This window comes from Atractosteus spatula, chromosome 28 (assembly GCF_055471065.1).
Source record: "Atractosteus spatula isolate fAtrSpa1 chromosome 28, fAtrSpa1.hap1, whole genome shotgun sequence".
Lineage (NCBI taxonomy): Eukaryota > Metazoa > Chordata > Actinopteri > Semionotiformes > Lepisosteidae > Atractosteus > Atractosteus spatula.
This window is the reverse complement of record NC_142733.1, coordinates 9,302,616-9,321,137: the sequence shown is the minus strand read 5'-3', so window position 1 is coordinate 9,321,137 and position 18,522 is coordinate 9,302,616. Positions and strand designations below refer to the sequence as shown.

At 42.0% G+C, this 18,522-nt stretch overlaps 1 protein-coding gene across 7 annotated transcripts in view; it reads left to right on the top strand.

The window, feature by feature from the left end:
- The window catches only part of nfic (nuclear factor I/C), a 155,864-nt gene that overhangs the window by 102,103 nt on the left and 35,239 nt on the right, over window positions 1-18,522 (top strand). For 5 of the 7 annotated variants that reach the window (XM_088907943.1, XM_088907941.1, XM_088907945.1 and 2 more), the window contains exons 4-7: window positions 967-1,041; window positions 8,506-8,629; window positions 9,369-9,493; window positions 17,184-17,312. In XM_088907943.1, coding sequence (XP_088764069.1) covers window positions 967-1,041; window positions 8,506-8,629; window positions 9,369-9,493; window positions 17,184-17,312 — 453 coding nt within the window. The remainder of the gene's footprint in view (window positions 1-966; window positions 1,042-8,505; window positions 8,630-9,368; window positions 9,494-17,183; window positions 17,313-18,522) is intronic. The other 2 variants (XM_088907947.1, XM_088907949.1) reach the window with 1 other exon arrangement.

Here is an 18,522-nt window from a genome sequence, read left to right as displayed (position 1 = left end):
TTGCATAGTGTGAAGAAATGTACTCCTGCGATTCTGCAATGGAAAAGCTGAATTTTATTTCAAGTCTCATTTTCATCTTGTGTTCTATTCAATTTATTCACCCCAGCAGAGTGTAGGAACTGTGTTAAATGTCTCTGTCAACGTGGCATTTTTGTGATGCCAATAAACAAGGTGTATTCCCAGCTAAGGCTTCTATTTCCTTATCAATTTATCCAGTGAAGTTACCTCCAGAGCTGTGAAAAGCAGCGCCAGCTTTACATACAGTATGTAAGAGGACACACGTCGTTCCTTGGTCTCGATCATGAGGGCTTGGGTGGTAACAGAAGCCTGAAGGAGCCTAAAACATCAGTCTAAGATCGGGACGATGTGAACCAGAAAGAAATCTCATGGAAAGATCATGGTTGTGTGTTGAGTGTGACATTGTTGAAGGTGATAGGCTATTAAACCTCAGTAATGCTTCTTATATTTTGTTGGGTAACCAGTGCTTTGTGTGTAACAAAAACTGATTCACTTGGTAAGAGAGAGGAATAAAATATGTGCTACAAACGTGCTAAGGTCTTAAATATCAATTCTGATTGACTGCAAAACTGATTTTAATTCAAACAGAACTGTTTATAGAATTCAATATATGTATATGTATAATATAATTGTAATAACCTGAAATATTATATGAAGGAAAGTCAATACTTAAGGTCTTCCTCAGTCATTTTAAGTGCTGATATGTGAATCCAACTCATCATTTAATTGAGCTGATATTATTCTTATTGTTGTTGTTGTTGTTGTTCAAACTACAAATTAAGTAATCAACAAGCAACTATATTATTATTATTATTATTATTATTATTATTATTATTATTATTATTATGATGATGATGAAGAGGGTGGGTGTGTCATCTAGGCCAGGTGTCTGGTGAGCATGAGACCTCCTGTGGGACGCTGTTGTGACCTCCTCTCTGTCTCTTGCAGATGCCCCCGAATTTCAGGAAAGCTTTGTGACTTCAGGAGTTTTTAATGTAACAGAATTGGTGCAAGTCTCCAGAAGTAAGACCATTTTTTTTTATCAGTATTTATTTTTTATGTGATTTATGGGTAGTTTGCCTGACCCATGATAAATAGATTTTGAGTGAATGTTTATTGTGTCTTGAAAGAACGTTTTACTGCTATATCTAGGGTGAAACGACAAAGCATAGAACACAATAATTATTCTTTCAGTCTTTGAAACAGTATCTGTATGTCTCCATGTAGATATTAATTTTCATTAGGTTTAAAGTCTTAAACACATACGGAGGATATTCCATGCTAGTGGAAAGTTTTGTCTGTGGAGCAAAATATCCCAGTGTTTCTGTAATTATAACTCTGGAAGTAGTCGGTTGTTTATGTTATGGGAATGGAATTTGTTTCATACAAAAGCATTGTTTCTGGATGATGGCAGTTGTTGTGTTTATAAAGACTAGGTCATCTAAACTTTAGTAATTAACAGTTAAAGCTGGAATGAAACTAACTGCCATCCACAGACATCACAGGTTTAGTATGAAGAGTTCTTCCTGGGCCTAAACCCTCTTCAGGAAATCCATGCGGAATGCTCTGAGCATTAGTATCTGGAGATACTTCACACATAAAGTGGGAAATTGTGGATCATACCGGATCACTAAAGAGTGCATAAAATCCAAGAAATAGATGATCAAAATTTCATAGGATATGCCTTTTAGGATTATGTAGATAGTGGGTAAACCACTTAAAGAATTAAAAGCTAAACGGTAAATCTCAGATTCTGTGTGTCTCATCAATGTGCCATTGATGTAGTGGCCACCTTATTCTAATTGAAGTGATGTGCTTGGTTTTTAAACCTTTTTCTGTAGCTGTCCTCTTAACGTAACTCTTCCATATTTCATTTTGCAAAATGAATGTCACAAACAAACAGCAAATTAAAACAATTCTATGAGAGGAGGATATCATGCTATTCAAGCAGGTTCCTGTACAATGACATTGACAGGTATTAACACCAGAAAGTCAAATCCAAGTACTGGATGGCAAGCTTTGAACAAGCCTGGTACTGTGATTTTTTTTAATCTATTGTATAGTGCTGTTCAGAATCTTTTTTACTCCTTGATAATAACTTTTAAAGAAGAGCTTTAAAGTCTCAGATGGATCTGGGAATACAGAATGATATGGCAAAGATGAGCAGGATCTCAAGACAAGCATTTTGTGGATTTACTGATTTGATGAAGTACACCACTGTTTCCCATTTGGGAGATGGAAATGACTTTTGTAAGCCTTCCCCATTTTGCAGTCGCCAGTTGAGTCCCTCTGTGTTTTACCCAGGGGAGCCCTGGGCCACCTGAAGGGAGAGGCCAGGAACATGCGCACAGGCTCTGAAAAGCGCAGGTTCAGGCCAGCTGTTCTTTCCACACTGCACGTCCACACCGCAAATAAGAAAGCCAAGCTACCAGATGGGGAATCTGAAGTCGTTCCAACTGATAAAACCACAGGCACACGGTTCCCCGGCAGGCCCTGGGGTCACTGTTGCAGGATTTTGGCTGACCTTAAGTCCTTCTAGCCCAGACCTGTGTCTGCTGGCTCAGAATTGCTTAATTGTAGTCTCAAATAAGAAAGCAACATGACAGTTTTGAGCCAGTAATCTGTGGACTACAGTGCCCAAGATGTGCTCAGACTTTGAGGCCTGTACAAGTGGGAGCCTATGGGAAGCCGAATCCGATGCAATATTATGTTGGCACACTTTCACAGAGATGCCAGTACACTGCAGAATTAACATGAAAAGTGCAAGTGCAGTTGGGGATAGGTTTTTGATGTGACTGATAGTTAACCCGTGGATAAAATCTTTAATTAGGTTTTTTAGATTTATTAGTGGCATTAGTTTACACGGAACTGGGATGAGTCAAGTCGTAGCAATAAATACGGGAGAAGTTTTATTTGCACTAGGTACTGTAAATAGACATATACAGTACATATTTAATGGTTTTTTTTTTAAAAATTGTAATCACAAGATTTACAGAAAAACTGCAGCTTCTTAGTTTAAACCTAAATCAGTGGTATGGCATCTCTCTAATTTTGACCGTTTCTGAAAGCAAGCAAATGTTTTCACTACTTTGAAACTAACCCAGCCTTGGCACACCCGTAATCCTGTTTTGTGTGGGACAAGGTCTCATGCACTAGACGTTTTGTAGTGCAGTGGTTTCCACAGTGGGTATTGGGTTCGGTGGTGATCGAGATGGCGTTTGTTAGCTTCTGGGAGAAGAGCACCAGTCTTCCGGTCAGACATTATGGATCTTGCTGTGTGGAGAGAGATGAGTGACTAGATTGTAGGTGTGTTGGAGCAACTTGTCTGCTCTCCTTCATTCTCCCTGTGGAAAACAGAGCAAGGGTCAGTGCTGTTAGCAGGGAAGGGAAAAATCCATCTGGCAATTTCAGATTGTCTCAACATAAAATAAAAACAGTCGTTTTCAAAATACATACTGAAATTCTATCAAACTTGTAAAGATGTGTAGAGTGAATTCAGTTTTTATTTCCTTTGCAAATGTTCAGAATTGCATGACTATACGGAGAGAAGTGCATTTTGAGGACAGATCTTCAATTCTCTTTTTCAGACATCTTCAACATTCACTCTTTTAGAATATCATTATGTTTATTACAAGACTTGCAGTTCCATTCACTGAATTATCATCGCCTTGCCTTTTCAGATCTAATTTCCTTTTAACTGCATAAGTACGCAATCAATTCAGCAGTGTGCTTACAGTACGGGGTTCCTTGTATTTGTTTCACAGTCACAAGGGAAAATGAAAGTCCTGTCTGGGCACTCGTTATTCTGTATCGGTTAGATCTGCTGTATCCAGCATGGTGGCCTTGGGGTCAGCAGCCAGCACAGGGGCCGACATCATTCCAAACAGCAGTGGAGGAAACGGCAGATCTGCCCTGGACAAGGCGCCTGGGCTGAGGGTTCGCCTCTGGACGGGGTCTCTGTCCGGCAGTTTTCACCGTCTTTCAGGTGAAACACCCGGAGAGGCTTATTCCCGTGCTATTTTCCACGCCCGCAACGGGCAGCTGCCCAGATCATTCATTTCACCCCCACACGTGTATCTCCGGGCCTGGACGGCTGTTTCTCTCGCCGGGGACAGGGCTGCCCCCGGTCCTGCAGACCCATTCCCCGGCCGCTGGGCGGGCTCTCTTCCGCAGGTCTTTCCGAAAGTCTTTGCCTCTACGAGAACATACAGTACAGAGAATCACCATGCACGAGGTTTATAAATAAAACATGCGGCTTCGTGGGAAAAAAAATTAAACCCCTAGAATGAAATACAATAATCACAAAATATAGCAAACACTCACAGTACATGTACAAGACACAATAAATGCACCATGCACATGTACAGTATGGTAGTGTACTGTTCAGTGATAAAATAAAATACACCGTCCCCAACAATTGCTGAACGGTTTGCTCACAATTTTCGGCAAAGGGGCTGGGTGGCTGACTGGGGAGGCGGCATGTGTGCGAGAACAGAGGGAGACAGGGTGTAAAACAGAGCCCTGCTGGACGCTGATGGAGACAGGATGACGCTCCTCGCCATTCACCCACACTGACTTCTCTTTATATTTCTAACGCACGCATTCCTTAACTGAGATTTCAGTGCAGGAAATGCAAAGTCAGATTTATGTGTGTCGAGTCATAGGTAACCCAGGGAGGAGGTATCCTCTTAATTAGCCAAGGCCACAGCATTGAGGGACACAGCCTGATACAAACCTTGAATATAACTGCCCTGCTGAAGTAGCTTGTGATCAGATCACCACCTCCTTATTCAAAATCTCTTGCCTGCCGTAGATTTAAGACACAGTATATAACAGTAATGTTGACAGATTTATAATCTGGACATAAATTTTCATAGCAACTTAATTTGCTTTGCAGTGGAAAAAAAATGGAAAGGAAAGTCGAAGCATAATGGGTAGAATTTGTGTCATGTGTTATTAACGTTTGTAATGTTCCATGTACTTGTCATTCTCTAGTGATTATGGCAGTGAGCGGGGGGTATTAAGTTTCTTTATATATATCAGTGTGGTTTTGTTATTCCATCTGAAGTTGAAAGTGCAAGATGGTTGTTCAGTTGAATGTTATAAAGAGGTTTTAAAGGGTGTTTTTATCTTCTACTGGTTGTCAGACTGAAAGTTGTATAAAGAGTCCAGTGTTATTAGGAGTGGAAAATTCAAGCGCAACTAAGCTAGTGCCATCAAGTCAAATATTCATGCATTTTATGTACAATATGCACTAAACATATTCAGCTGGCTTGCAGAGATCTCAGTAAATCATGCCTTTATGACTATGGCAAGGCTCATCAAAATACCTGTCTTGCAGAGCCCATATATTGTGCCTTCATATTCTTACTATAGTGTCCTACTTCGCAAAATTACAAAATGATGCATACACATTTCTTAAAAAATTATGTTTTATTCAAAACCTGAATGCTCAAACTGAATACCTCTAGGAATAAGATAAGTTACAGTTAATGTCAGAAAAAAGTAATGAGAAAAAACTGAAATATGTTGATTGTTTAAGTATTGAGAGCCATGAACAGCCGCTAGGACTGGTTTAGGACCAACCTTCCACGCTGGCTTGGTGCAGTTGTTGCCCATTCTTGTTGACAAATTAGTTCAAGCCTTCATATTGCCCTGAGTTTGCTTATAGGCAGCAGTTTTCAAGTCTTTCCACAAATTCCAAGTAGGACTCAAGTCAAGACTTTAAAGGCGAAACTTTCACTTCCGGACATTCACTTTCTTATTCTTATGCCACTCCACACCTTCCACTCCAACCCTGGATTGGAAGCAAATGGGTGGATGGATGTTACTGTTACATAGTTTACTTAATTAAATATTCAGGCTATGCACTGAGGGCAAAGAAGATCTGGCGTAGACCTCTTTGTACTTGTCCCTTGCAACAGTAGGTTTCATTCGGCTTTGAAATTACTCCTGACTGAAAACCAACAGGGTCTGAGACAATGTTTGTCACCTCATTGTTTACTCGGCCCATGGTCTAACCAGCTGGTCAAGCCCTTCAGCCACACAGGTTTGAATGACTGCATGGGGAAACTAGTGGCCACGGCCTATTATTTTTGGGGGGTTAGTGGGCCACCATAGTAGGATGATTTGATGGGAAAAAATATTTGCATTGCTTTGCATGGGTGGGATTCTTGTTAGCCACGGCTGGACAGTGGCAGCTATGCATGGCTTTTTATTCTTAGCCCTCTCAGGCTCACAGCCACAGTAACAGACAGGACTAGATTACAGATTTGCTGTAGGTGCATTTGCAGAGACAACACACTGCCGTGGTAGTTAGCGCTGCTGCCTCTTACCTCCAGGGTCCTGGGTTCGAGTCCAGCTTGGTGTGCCTGTCTGTGTGGACTCTATATGTTGTTATAGTGTTTGCATGGGTGACCTCCCAAAGACATGAAGGCTTGATTGATTAGTTTAACATGTCTCTTTCCAAGGAAGGGTGTCAAGGTGATTTTGTGCATGGAGGATTTGGCTATAGGTTTAGAAATATATCTGTGGCCTTTCTGATATACTGATCATGTGCTGTTTTGTGATTTCATGCACTTCTTTCCTGGGGGGATGATTTCACAAACTGGGGTATCATATTCGTGGATGTCGGGATTGCAGTTTTGCCTACCTGCTCATTGTCTTGGCAATCCTCAGTGCATGCCAGACGATCTCTTGCAGAGGCCAGTGAAAGGACAGAATTTTTTGTCTTTTTGTGCCATGCTGTGGAATGAGTAAGTGGTGCTCTGGAAGTTTAAGCTTTGACATTTGTAAAGGTTTTGAGGGAAATAAAGGCATCCAGTCCTTTCACAGTAAAAATAAAAGCATGACCAGTCAGAGCACTGCAGACCATCACTGTCTCTGACATTTGGTCTTTGCATCCTCTGCATGGTCTCTTTTTCAATCATCCAGCTGCACTGTGTAGTTTATAAATCCCTTTCTATCAGATATTCCCAGCTTTGGTGACGTGTCAAAAGTGAAGGCCATCCTTACATCCAAGAATAGAAATAGCCTTTGTAATCACTCCTTCCTTGAAGGTTTGCAAAACAAAACCAGAGGGTGTGATGCATTTATCAGTTGGCTTTTCTTTCATTATCGTATGGCTATTATATGGAGTTCTTGAGACCTAGTTTGAAAACTGCACTTCAGTTCTGTTCTCTCAGCATCTTAACTGAAAGACTGACATGTTAAGCTCTGTACTGGCAGCTTTTCATCGTTGATTATGAAACCTGTTAGAAAAATGAGATTTAGTTTTTAGCTACCTCATGCTTTCTTTCCTATCTGTAGGGTAATTGTGGAGCAAGTTGTCCATTTTAGCTCGACGCAGCAGCTAACAATGATCAAATGACCGAGAAAAGAGGGACACGTTAAAGGTAACATGAGAAGTGAAATTTCATAAGAGCTGCATATGGCTACAGCCGACAGTGCACTCAGATGTGCTCTTCATACCATCATGGCCAATCTTCATATTGATCATCATTGGGCATCATAGATCGAAGTTGTATGCGATTGGCACAAAGTTGCTTTAGGTTTATCCACATAGGCTGTAGCTAACACCGTGCCACCAAGTGTGGTACTTTTTATCCAGATACTTTTGGCAATTCGGATTGCATCAAAACCTTTTGGACGACGTCTGCTTCGATGAAAGCCTCTACTTTTAGAAGTACAACCATGTGGTTTTCACCACTCCTGTGTCTGTGTGAGGGCAGCCTTTTGACAGTGAGATTGAAAATCCCCAACTTAGAAAACTTGGGTCAGGATGTCATTCCAGGAAAAGCTGCTTACTGTCATGTTGCCTTAAAACACCCATCTAGGGAGCAGATTGGCCAGAGATTAAACTTCACTGACCTCAGACAAGGAATGGGGAAAGACTGCATTAAGCTTATGGCAAATGGCAAAACAAATGGGTTCAACCAGTCACTGCTGCAAAAGACGTCTACCATGACAGTCTGAATTATTGTGAATACAGAACAGGGGGCATTTGAGTTTTCTGAGGAAGCCATAGGGAACAGAGATGTACTCAGACAATGCCAATTAGCACACCTGGTCTGACCCTGATTACTTGTTAATTACACTGCCAGCCCAGGCATATACATTGCCAAGCAAAAGATCTGGACTCTGTAACTATAAATGATCCACGGAGATCCACACTTGGGCTTAGCAAACACCTGCCCTGGGGAACGTTTTGTGAAGTGATGGATACACCTGAAGCTACTGGCAGCCTTGCTGAATCAACTGAAGCACAACTGCATGAAGAGTGTGTGGTGGAATTTTTCCTGCAGTCTCACTGTGTTATGTTTTTAGCTGTCCTTCCCCCCTCCCCTTCTGTGGCCAAATGCATGGCATTTCACTTCCCATGGTATCCTTGTTGTACTCTCGTAGGGTTTATGGCAGTAGCCCGGTCCGGCTGGCGGGAGGAGGGGGTGCGCGGGGCCCTTGTTGACTTGTCGCGTTGTGTCTGTGCAGCTCCTGTGGTGACGGGCACCGGCCCCAACTTCTCACTGGGGGAGCTGCAGGGTCACCTGGCCTACGACCTGAACCCCACTGGCACGGGCATGAGGAGGACACTGCCCAGCACTTCTTCCAGCGGGTGAGTAGCGCCGGTCTGAGCTCCCAACCCAGGGACAGCTCTGGAGTGGGGCATGGATCTCAGGGAGGCATCAAGACAAAGCCCTGACCAAAGAGAGTTCAGGAATATTTCAGCTTTAAAACTAAAAAGGCATTTAGAAGTCTTGCAAAAATGCAGTTATTGGTTTAATATAACCTTGCGGTACAGATGTGTTTGCAGTTTATCCCAACGCCATAAATTAGATCTGTCCTGAACTATAGGCAACACCTTTTTTCATGTATATTGTAGAGGTTAAATAATTCCAATACACAGTGCTTTGTTTTTTATACTGTATATTTAATTAAAAACTTAATTTTTTAATTGTCTTCTTGTAAATCAATAAACGTAATGAAAAGACGGGAAAGGTTTTAAATTTAAAAAAATCAGAAGACCTATTCTGGGCCGTGATGCCATCTGTCAGAATCATTTCATTGACTTTGATTTCATTGATTTCATGGGGGAAAAAAATTGTTCATAAGGTTTAATGGGGACAAATGTGAAGGGAAATGGAGTTGAGGCCTTTTCCAAATAAAGCTATGACCTTCTGCATGTCCTGAGAATTTTAAATGGTTTTGATGGGGGTTTGACTGGGATAGCAACCAGCAGCCAATGCGATGCCAGTGATCTGGACTATCTGCACTTGAGCCTGACGCTCATCGTACTGAGGGCACAGAATCTGCTCTTTTCCGCAATGCCAACGGACCTCTCCCTTCACCCCCAGGAGTAAAAGGCACAAGTCCGGCTCCATGGAGGACGACATTGACACTAGCCCCAGCGGAGAATTCTACACATCGCCCAGCTCCCCCGCCAGCAGCAGCCGAAACTGGCAGGAGGAGATGGAAGGGGGTGAGTGAGACAGCGGTGCTCTTTCCGCAGGGCTTCAACATTCACGCTGACCACCTTACGGCACTGGGCAGCCTGCCTCCGGAGCTGGCTGGACTCCCGGCTCCCATTGGAGGAGTTCCCTTGTGTGGACAGGGCTAGCTGTTGCAATGGTGCCATCGTCAAGAATAACTCACTCCCAGCCCGTCTCATAGGCGCAGGCACAGAAAGAATTTCTTTTTAAAGAAAAGAAATAGTGGCAAGCCTCCCGTTTGTTCTCCTTGCTTGCTTGCCTGATGATAGTCGTACTGAATTCAACACAAGCCAGACCCCCATGCAAGGACAGCAGCTGATGGGCAGGTCTATGAAAACGCAGGATGAGGCTGTGGAAACAGGAGATGCACAGTAATGCAGACAGTGTTCTTCGTTAAACAGACATATGAAATGGTCAAATGAATAATGAATTTCAGATTGTAACTTATAAATAAATTGACCCTTTCAAATTTACTGCTTTCAAGTTTGGAGTCTGTAATTAAGAAACCACTAAAATTGTTAGGCTATATATTTCAGAAAAGAAACAGACATTGATATAAAAAAAGCATAAAGTAACTTAATAGTCCTTGTTCTATTATTTTGAAACCTTCTAAGTATTACCAATAATAAAACACTACTGTGCAAAACTCTCGGACACTTGCACTAGTGTAGTCTTCCTTGAGCAGCACCACAAATTTCTGGTCTACTGAAATTTTAGCCATTTTGTTTTAAGCAAACTGTTAATTCTAATAGACTATTGAAAATTTAGTTGTTTATCATGTTTTTGAAGGTTCATGTTAAAGAAATTTAATTAAAAGGCGAATTAAAGATTGCTAAATGACAACCGTGGTTTCTTCTAAACCAGACTGAGCTGTACAGATAACAGAAAAAACGTTAGTAGAGAATCCAGGTGGCAGGTTCTAAGTAAATTGTTGATGCTTGTAACAGATTTTCACTTCAGCTCCTGATTGTGTGTAAGGATTTTGTACAGCAGTGTCATTCTGATCCCTCCTTTCATCCTGTGCAATTGAAGCGCATCACACCACTGTACACATTGTTGGGGAGCGCACATCTCTGATGCGGAGATGTGGAGAAGACAATCACAGAAAACAGACGGCTCTGTTTCAGATCTCAGTGACGCCTCCCTGTGATTTATGATTTTCTGCGGTTTGACGCATTTTAATAGAGTATATTTACAATATTCTGTGCTCTCTCATTCTCTTTGTCACGCGGGAGGAGCATGTGCCATCCGTCATTTCATTTTTGCAAAATATTTTCCGTTTTCGCACACATATTATTTCAATTACAGCTGCATTAAACTTTTTTTGTTCACTTTAAGAGAAATTCGCTCAGCAGTTTTTAGTCTTTTTAAGATGGTTCTATTATCTGTCCTAGCTTAACACTGACCTGCATTTTTTATTTTGCCTCTTAGAATAATTTTGATCTGGTCCTCATGCGATATATAGCTGTTAGGTTATTCCGTCACAGGCAGTCTTTGGTCAGTGAGATAATCCAAATACTTCAACTATTATTCACGTTCCTTACTGTCACCATAGACTTGAGTAACAAGTATTAAGAAATGTTTATTTGTTGATAAGTAGAGATAGAGAGACGTACTTCTTGTCTCCTGCCCTGTGCTTAGTTTTTTAAAGTCTGAAACCTTTTTGTAATTTTAAACATTTTGTTTATTTTTTGTCAGTCTTCATAAGAAAGTCTTTTCTTCCTACATCCTGTGGCATCAATTTTCCTTTTCAGAGCCCAAGGTCATAATGTAAGATTGCACACTTCTTAATAAACAAACCTTCAAAAAAAGCTATCCATTGCAGTTCAACAAGCGCATCAAAGGGTCATCTGGGGCTGGTTCAGCTACATTCCTGGCCTCTGGGCCTCTCAACCTGGAGCTCAGTCAGGCTCTCTTCAGCGTTACAATTGCTGCTCTGAAATGCACCTTGCCTAATGCAACTAATACGAAACCTTGCCTCTTTTATTATCATAGTTATTAGAAAAGCAAGTGAGAAGGCTTCTTCATGGTGGTTTTAGAAGCAGAAAAGGATATTAGTGGTTTCTCTGTCATCTCATATTATGTAATTGTGAGAGGGGGCAGGAAGGAGGATCTTCACTGCAGGGGCTGTTTTAACAATTCTCCTTTTGTACAAGCGCTCACCCAGACTCGAAGAGAGCGTACTGCCTTCTGCCCCATTTCTTGTCTGTCATTTGTGTCGTCTGCTTTCAAAAAGGGTTTCTTTTTCTTTACAGCAAACACCATTGTTTGCTAAAGTTTGGCTTCGAGTGGCTTGACTCCAGCCAAAATCTTTTCTTAATATTCTTTTTTTTTATTTGGCTGGCAGAATGTTTAGAATTTTTCGTTTGTTCCTAAACAGGTCTTTTTTTTAAGATGTGTTTACTCGCTCTGTGGGCTCTTTTTTATCAGGACTGCTGCTCCACAGATTTATTTTCACACTTTAATGAATATTTTCATACTTCTAATAGGAAAATACACCAGGAGCCTTTGGTTTAGGCTTCCTGTTTGGCCTGTTTTAAAGAAACCGAACTTCTCGTTTACTGGATTTATATGAAGTTTTATTGTTTTGTTTCTGTTTTTCTCTAAAATATGGATCACATTGAATCACATACATAGACATGAAGTGAGACCTACAGTACATGTGGGGATTGATTTGTTTAAATTCTTTTGAGCTGTTCTTGGACTGTCTGCCTGAAATTACAAGGCTTTGTTTCCAGATGCTGGTGTCGAAGCTTTTTTCTCTTTTCCTTCCAAAGTGACAGGAAATGTTTGACTTTTTCTTTTTTCAGACCAATCAATGTGCAAAGACATTAGGTTCTAGATGCCGTTTTTGTTGTCTCACTGTTTACAGGGCAATAGAAAAAAAACGTTTTTTGCCTTGCGGTGCAGAACTTGCCGAATCGGCCAAAGAAAGTAACTGCTTTTTTTCCCTTTAGTTCTTACCCTCAGCTCAATGTGGGAAACAATGAAATGAAGTATTCTAAATATACAGTATGTGCTGATTAAGGGCTGTGTTTTGTGTGGCTTTGTAATGTATCTGTGCCACGTGTGAGCAGCAAAAAGAGTTTTCACCAAAGCCTGTCTTGTTAAAACAATAGTGACTTCTTTGTTTCTTTTGGGATATACCAAAAATGTATAATTTTTTTCAGCGTAGTCTATTGTTGAGCTTCCTACAGATGCCATTTCTCTATTCCTATCTTAGCAAAAGGTTTGCATTGTAGGATCCCATTGTTATGCGCTTTCCAAGGGTATGTCAATATTCTAAAATTCTCAGACATGCCGACTGCAGTCACTATGTAGGAGAATAAACGGTAATTTGAAATTTGTTTAGAAGGTCATTGGGCAATATATTATTATTTTTTCCTTATTTGGAATTCTTGTTGACGACCATTCAGGGAGTTGGGGTGCCTGTTCAGACAGTTTCGTTTATCTTGAAGCTGTAAAGAAGCTGCGGTCTCACATTGTATTTTGCTGATCTGCAGGGAGTTTTTCAATCCTCGTCTCAGTGTGTTACCACTTCTTGCCTAGTATGTTGCATTGCTTCTTCTACCAGCTCTCGGCATTGTTTGAAGAAGCATGTGTAGCCCCTGACCATAAATGTGTCAGCTCCTCTTAGGGCTCTGAGCGCTACAGACCAGTCTCTTCTTTGAATCTCTCCCTGTGCTGAGTTAAACAAGTCATTTCAGAATAAAGCTGTGTCATATGGGGATTAAAGCCATATTGTTATAAATGTGTTCCGTGGCCATGACCCTAAATTGAAGATGTGCTACTGAGCAAATACAGTATATGGAAAACCTGTAGCAAGATGTTGTGGAGCCCTCTGCTTGCAGTAACATTCTAGTTTTTTACAGCTTTTTAGGCCTGTAATACTATCATATGTGGATGGATAACAAAGCCTGAGGGTAGTATTTTGTGTAGGACATTACTTTACCTATTGATATACCATTTTAAAATTGGATTTTTAGGACGGCTGAGTGTGACAGCTTGAACCTGTTAAAGTTGGAAAAGGAAAGAAAGCCCATTTCAATTCTGGGACAGCATAGAGGTTACTGATTTGTAACAGAGCCCCCTACCCATATTTACCTCCTGATAAAGATTCTCAGAGAGGCAATTGCTTCTGTTAATCTAACCAAGACCTAACCATATAATCTAACCACCTAACCATAATCTGACTATATGATTAACATGTTTAGATGAGACTTTATATTGGTTTTTCTACTACCCAGTAAAGTGTCATCTGGAGGATGTCTTGCCTAATGCAGTACTAACAGCAGTGCAGGGCTATCATCCATCCCTGCGGAGGGTGTATAAGGCAGGCTTTTGTGAGCAAGTCAGGTCTTGGCTGTAGAAAGCTGCCTGTCTGGGTTGGAGACCCAACAGTGAGACCACTAGCCTTGGCCTCCCCTCTCAAAGGGATGGTGAGATTGCAGAACTCTCCTGTCCCCCATGCTGGGCTGCAGACTGTCCCATCACATTTAACTTGGGGATGAAGTCTGGGGGCTATGTGAGAAGGTATATTGGATATACTGTAACTAATACCTTACAAGAGCTCATGGGGAGAGGTGGCTCCTCATTGACCTGACTAATACAAACATGCACTCACGAGTGCTGGATGAGCTATGTTACCTGGGGGTTTCTGGTTCAAGTTCTAGCTAGCTGTAAAAGGTACCTCACAGTGAGTAGCACACAGTTTCGATAGGGAGGAGTCATTCAGAGCTTCTTTTACTGACTGAGTGACAGTAGCCCTTTCTTCTTGAGAATTTATCAGGATGTCATGGGGAAACAACTGTGTAGGTCCTCACCCCAACATAGAAACCCTGCATTTGCGGAGATGTTATGAAAAGTTTTGCAAAGGATATTTTTTTCCCTCGCCTTCCTGCCTGCTTTATTTATTTTAAAGGAAGTTTTACCGCCCTGGGTGAGGTACAGCCTCCTGCAGGTGGTGTGAGGAGTGCGAGTGGGACTGAGAAGGGTTAAAGCTGTCTCTCAGTGGCTGTGCAGCCGGCGTGGGTGGACTGTCTCCCCTCGGAGCGGCTCTGCCCTGCGGTCACCCTGCTGCTGACCCTGCTGCAGTGAGGGTCAGCGGAGTGACCCTGCCGTGCCCCCCAGCCCTGCAGGAGGCTCGGGTTGCCTTCCAAACACACTTCGCTCTTCCTGTCTAGACGGCCTTAATGAGGCCTAGTTTAATGAGTGTTTCAGCTGATTGCTGTGGAAGCGCAGGGTGGAACAGCAGCGGCTGAGGTAGGTGTGGTCTGGGGGTCCGGGGGTCTGGGGGCGGAAAGGGTGGTGTTCGAGCTCCCCCCGGGTTTGACAGGGGAGGCCTGTCGAAACCCAAGTGTGAAATGTGACGGGGCGCACAGACAGCGCACCACTGCTGGCCGGTTTCTTCCCTGACTCTACTGCAAGAAGCGGCAGACCTTTAAAAGCTGCCTATTGAGTTTCAGGTGTGAACAGGACATGGCCAGGATCCGTGAACCCCAGTGGAGTTCGCATGTGATTTCGTGAGAGGAAAGGCAACGTTAGTGCGATAATCCTACGAACTGGCAACTCCTGTTGGAGTGTCTAGGATCGGTATTTCCTCTTTTTTTTTAATTTTGACTTCTCCAATGTAAAAGAATATACACGCATACTTGTGCAGTCTGTTGATTGCATTTTAATGCTTTCCTGCACATTCAGAAAGTCAAAGCAGTATTTTAATGAGAAACACTGCTTCATGGAATATGTATGTACCAAAAGCCCTGAAATATATCAACTTTATCCTTAAACTTTTTCATTATAAATAATTGCCTAAAATAATGAAGAAGTACAGTATGTAGTCGTAACATAACTATACAATCATACTAGATGATATTTTGATTACAGTGTAATGTAGCATTGTGTTCCTTGGACCTTAACAAGTGCTTTCACAAAGATAAATCAAACCCTGAGGGCATGTTCTGTGACATTTTAAAGAAATGTAACTTCAGTTTTGCAAAGATATTTCATGTGAGCTCAATATATGAGACATGAGGCATATTAGTGAAGATGCATATTTTCACAGAAATATTTGAATACTCTAGATGTCAGCGCAGCATCTCCCAGGGTTCAGTAAACTTTTACCTTCCATGACACAAAGGCTTCAATAGTGTGTGTGTGTCATGCAGAAGTTCCACTCTTTTTTTGCGGACCTCTCAGATTTTCATTCTTGTGATTATTATTTTTTTTTTAACTCAAAAGACCTTAACCAGGCAAAGCCGAGCTTTCTGTAATGTACTTCAGAGTCTGTTTCGAAGGACCTGCAGGGAGGTTTTGTTGGAAGGTGTTTGTCTCTCCCCCTGAAGGTTCTTTTAGAGAGTCATGCTGTTGACTTGTTATGTGCTTAGGTTTACTCAAAACCACACACCGCTCGACTTGTAACGGCTGGCATATGAGAAGCATTTTGGACAATTACGAGGTGCAAGATGTGGCCTGGAAGCATTGAAGCTTCGTCTTTAAAGTTTTTTTTTGTTGTTGTTGTTTTACGGGACTCCTGAGTAAGTGTTTAAGGAGCGACTCAGTCCTGCAGAGCCAGTGCTCTTTATCAGCTTGGTGTGGGGTTTGTTTTTTGCAGGCTCGCAGTCTCAATGAAGCAACGCATGTCTCTGCTGCTGCACAGACTGTGGTAGGACTTGCTGTTCTGTAAGAAAAAAAATTCCCTTCTCGTGCTCATCCACAGCCCTGGCACTGCGAGCTCAGTCTGAATCCGTGGGGAGTGGGTCGCATTATCTGGTGCTCTGCAGCTTGCACTTGGATCCTGGATAATTGCCGGAGAAAAATTAAGAACCCAAAGTGAAACGTCCAAGTCTGCAGGACTGCCTTCCCTCATCATCTTTGCGAATGATGTTAATTTCATGAGGGAATTATTTAAAACATTGTCTACACACAGTATATTTTTTAAATGCCAAAACGTGATTTTTTTAATTAGATGACTGACCTGCAACATGGCTTTTTGACTGCACCCTTTCCCCCAAAACCCACTGTTGAAATGCCCTTTGGAAGGTGAACTCCCCTTTTGATTTTAATTAGTTTGGAAAAGCTTTTAATTTATGAATCATGTTTTCAGTTCGAAAATATCTGGTTGTAATTGTTCAGGCCTTATTAAACTCTTTGTGTTTTGCCATATCATCACTGTTTTGTGGTTCTATTGGAAAAGAATCACCTTTAACACTGCAGCAAGATGTACAGTACCGTTTCAGCTTGCTGTTGCTGCTGGCCCCTAGTGGTGACAAGAGATAATAGGAGACAAAATAAATTTGATCTGCCTGTACAATCCTCATACTAAATCTAGCATAATAATACTGCAATTTACCATTGTGAATAATGATACTGACTGTATTCTTTAACTTGATGTTGTTTCTACTGCTTTGTCTTTAAATTGACCAAACCACAATGTTGACCAAATACTTTGTTTCAAACTGCCTCATCTGTTGCCCTGCAGCTTTTAAATTTGGAGGTACTGATGTTAGAGTTTTGTACTCTATCAGAGTACAAAAGGCATTTGGCTGCTCAATTTGTGTGCGTCTCTCATCTCATCTGAAGGAGGCCGTTGTCTCGTGTTGCTCTTTTCTACGGCCTGCCTTTGAGCCGAAGCGTGCGCTGCGAAGTGTAAACTGTGTGTTGTGTCCCTCTTTCCCTGCGCAGGGATCTCTCCCACGGTGAAGAAGACCGAGATGGACAAGTCTCCCTTCAGCAGCCCCTCCCCCCAGGACAGCTCCCCTCGGCTCAGCAGCTTCACTCAGCACCACCGGCCCGTGATCGCAGTGCACAGCGGTGAGGAGACCCCCGGCAGCCAGTCTGAGCCAATGTGGTGTTTGTGTCCTGTGGACAGGACCGATTCCGCCATTTCCCTTGCTGTGGTTCTTGCTAGGTGGACATGCCCCAGTAGGGCTTCAACTCAGGCACACATCGGGCCACATGGCAGTGAAAACAGCTTGTGTCCCAAAGGGTCAGCATTACTTCCTCTACACAGTGTGAGGATCCAAGTTCTCTTGGTTTAGCAAGCCTGAGGATTGAAGGTCGATAGTGTGTCTCACTGACCGTGAAGTCGCCCCTTCAGCCTTTCATCAAGTCCAAGAACACGATACGTACATAGTTGCCCAGAGACCCCAAGAATGCTCCCAGTTAATTTGAACCCTTTATCTCTAATGTCACTCCATAGAGGGTCTCGTCTTTCGCTGTTCTTTGTCCTGTGGCTCTACCTCATTGTAGCTTGGGATCGAGATAAAAGGGGTTGTTTGACGTGTTTTTCATTCCAACCAAGGATTCCAAAGCTCTGCCTATGAAAGCTCCTGCTGATCCAGCAGTAATTGCACACCGAATGCAGGCAGCGGGCGGCCAAGTTTACCATGATCCCAGGTGTGGAGACACATCTAGCTTGTCTTGAGATACCCCATTTCAGATGTCATCAAAAAAAACTGAGCACCCCTGTCCCAGATTTGAGTTTCGGACTTTGGCGAATGGAAGGTAGACTTGTTCTCCGTCACATTCTTACGAAGTGCATGGAACTCTTCCGGTAAAGGAACTTCTCTTGGTGGAGCTTTTTTTAATTGAGCTTCACAGCACGCAGGATTGCAATACAGCTAGTGTTGTGAAGACAATAAAATGTAAGCTGTACACAGGCAGCAATCCGCAAAGGTAAATTAACAAACTGGTGCATGAACAATTAAAAAGCCATAAAATGAAATGGTTTACAGAACCATATGTCAGCTGGATTAACACATTACTCTGATAATAGAAAATTAACATAATGGATTAAATAAATTAGCATCATATAAATGCCACATTTTGTACATGAAAGGTTTGGGTAGATAAAAAAAAACCTCTTAAGACTTGAAAACAAATTAAACAGAACAGAGCAGATGAACATTTTCTGGATCAAGAAGAAATGCAGAATTTGAAGTCACATATTAAAATATATTAAATTATTTTTAACACAGAGCCCTGTTATGAAAATGAGCAAGCTTTGCATGGAAATAAAATG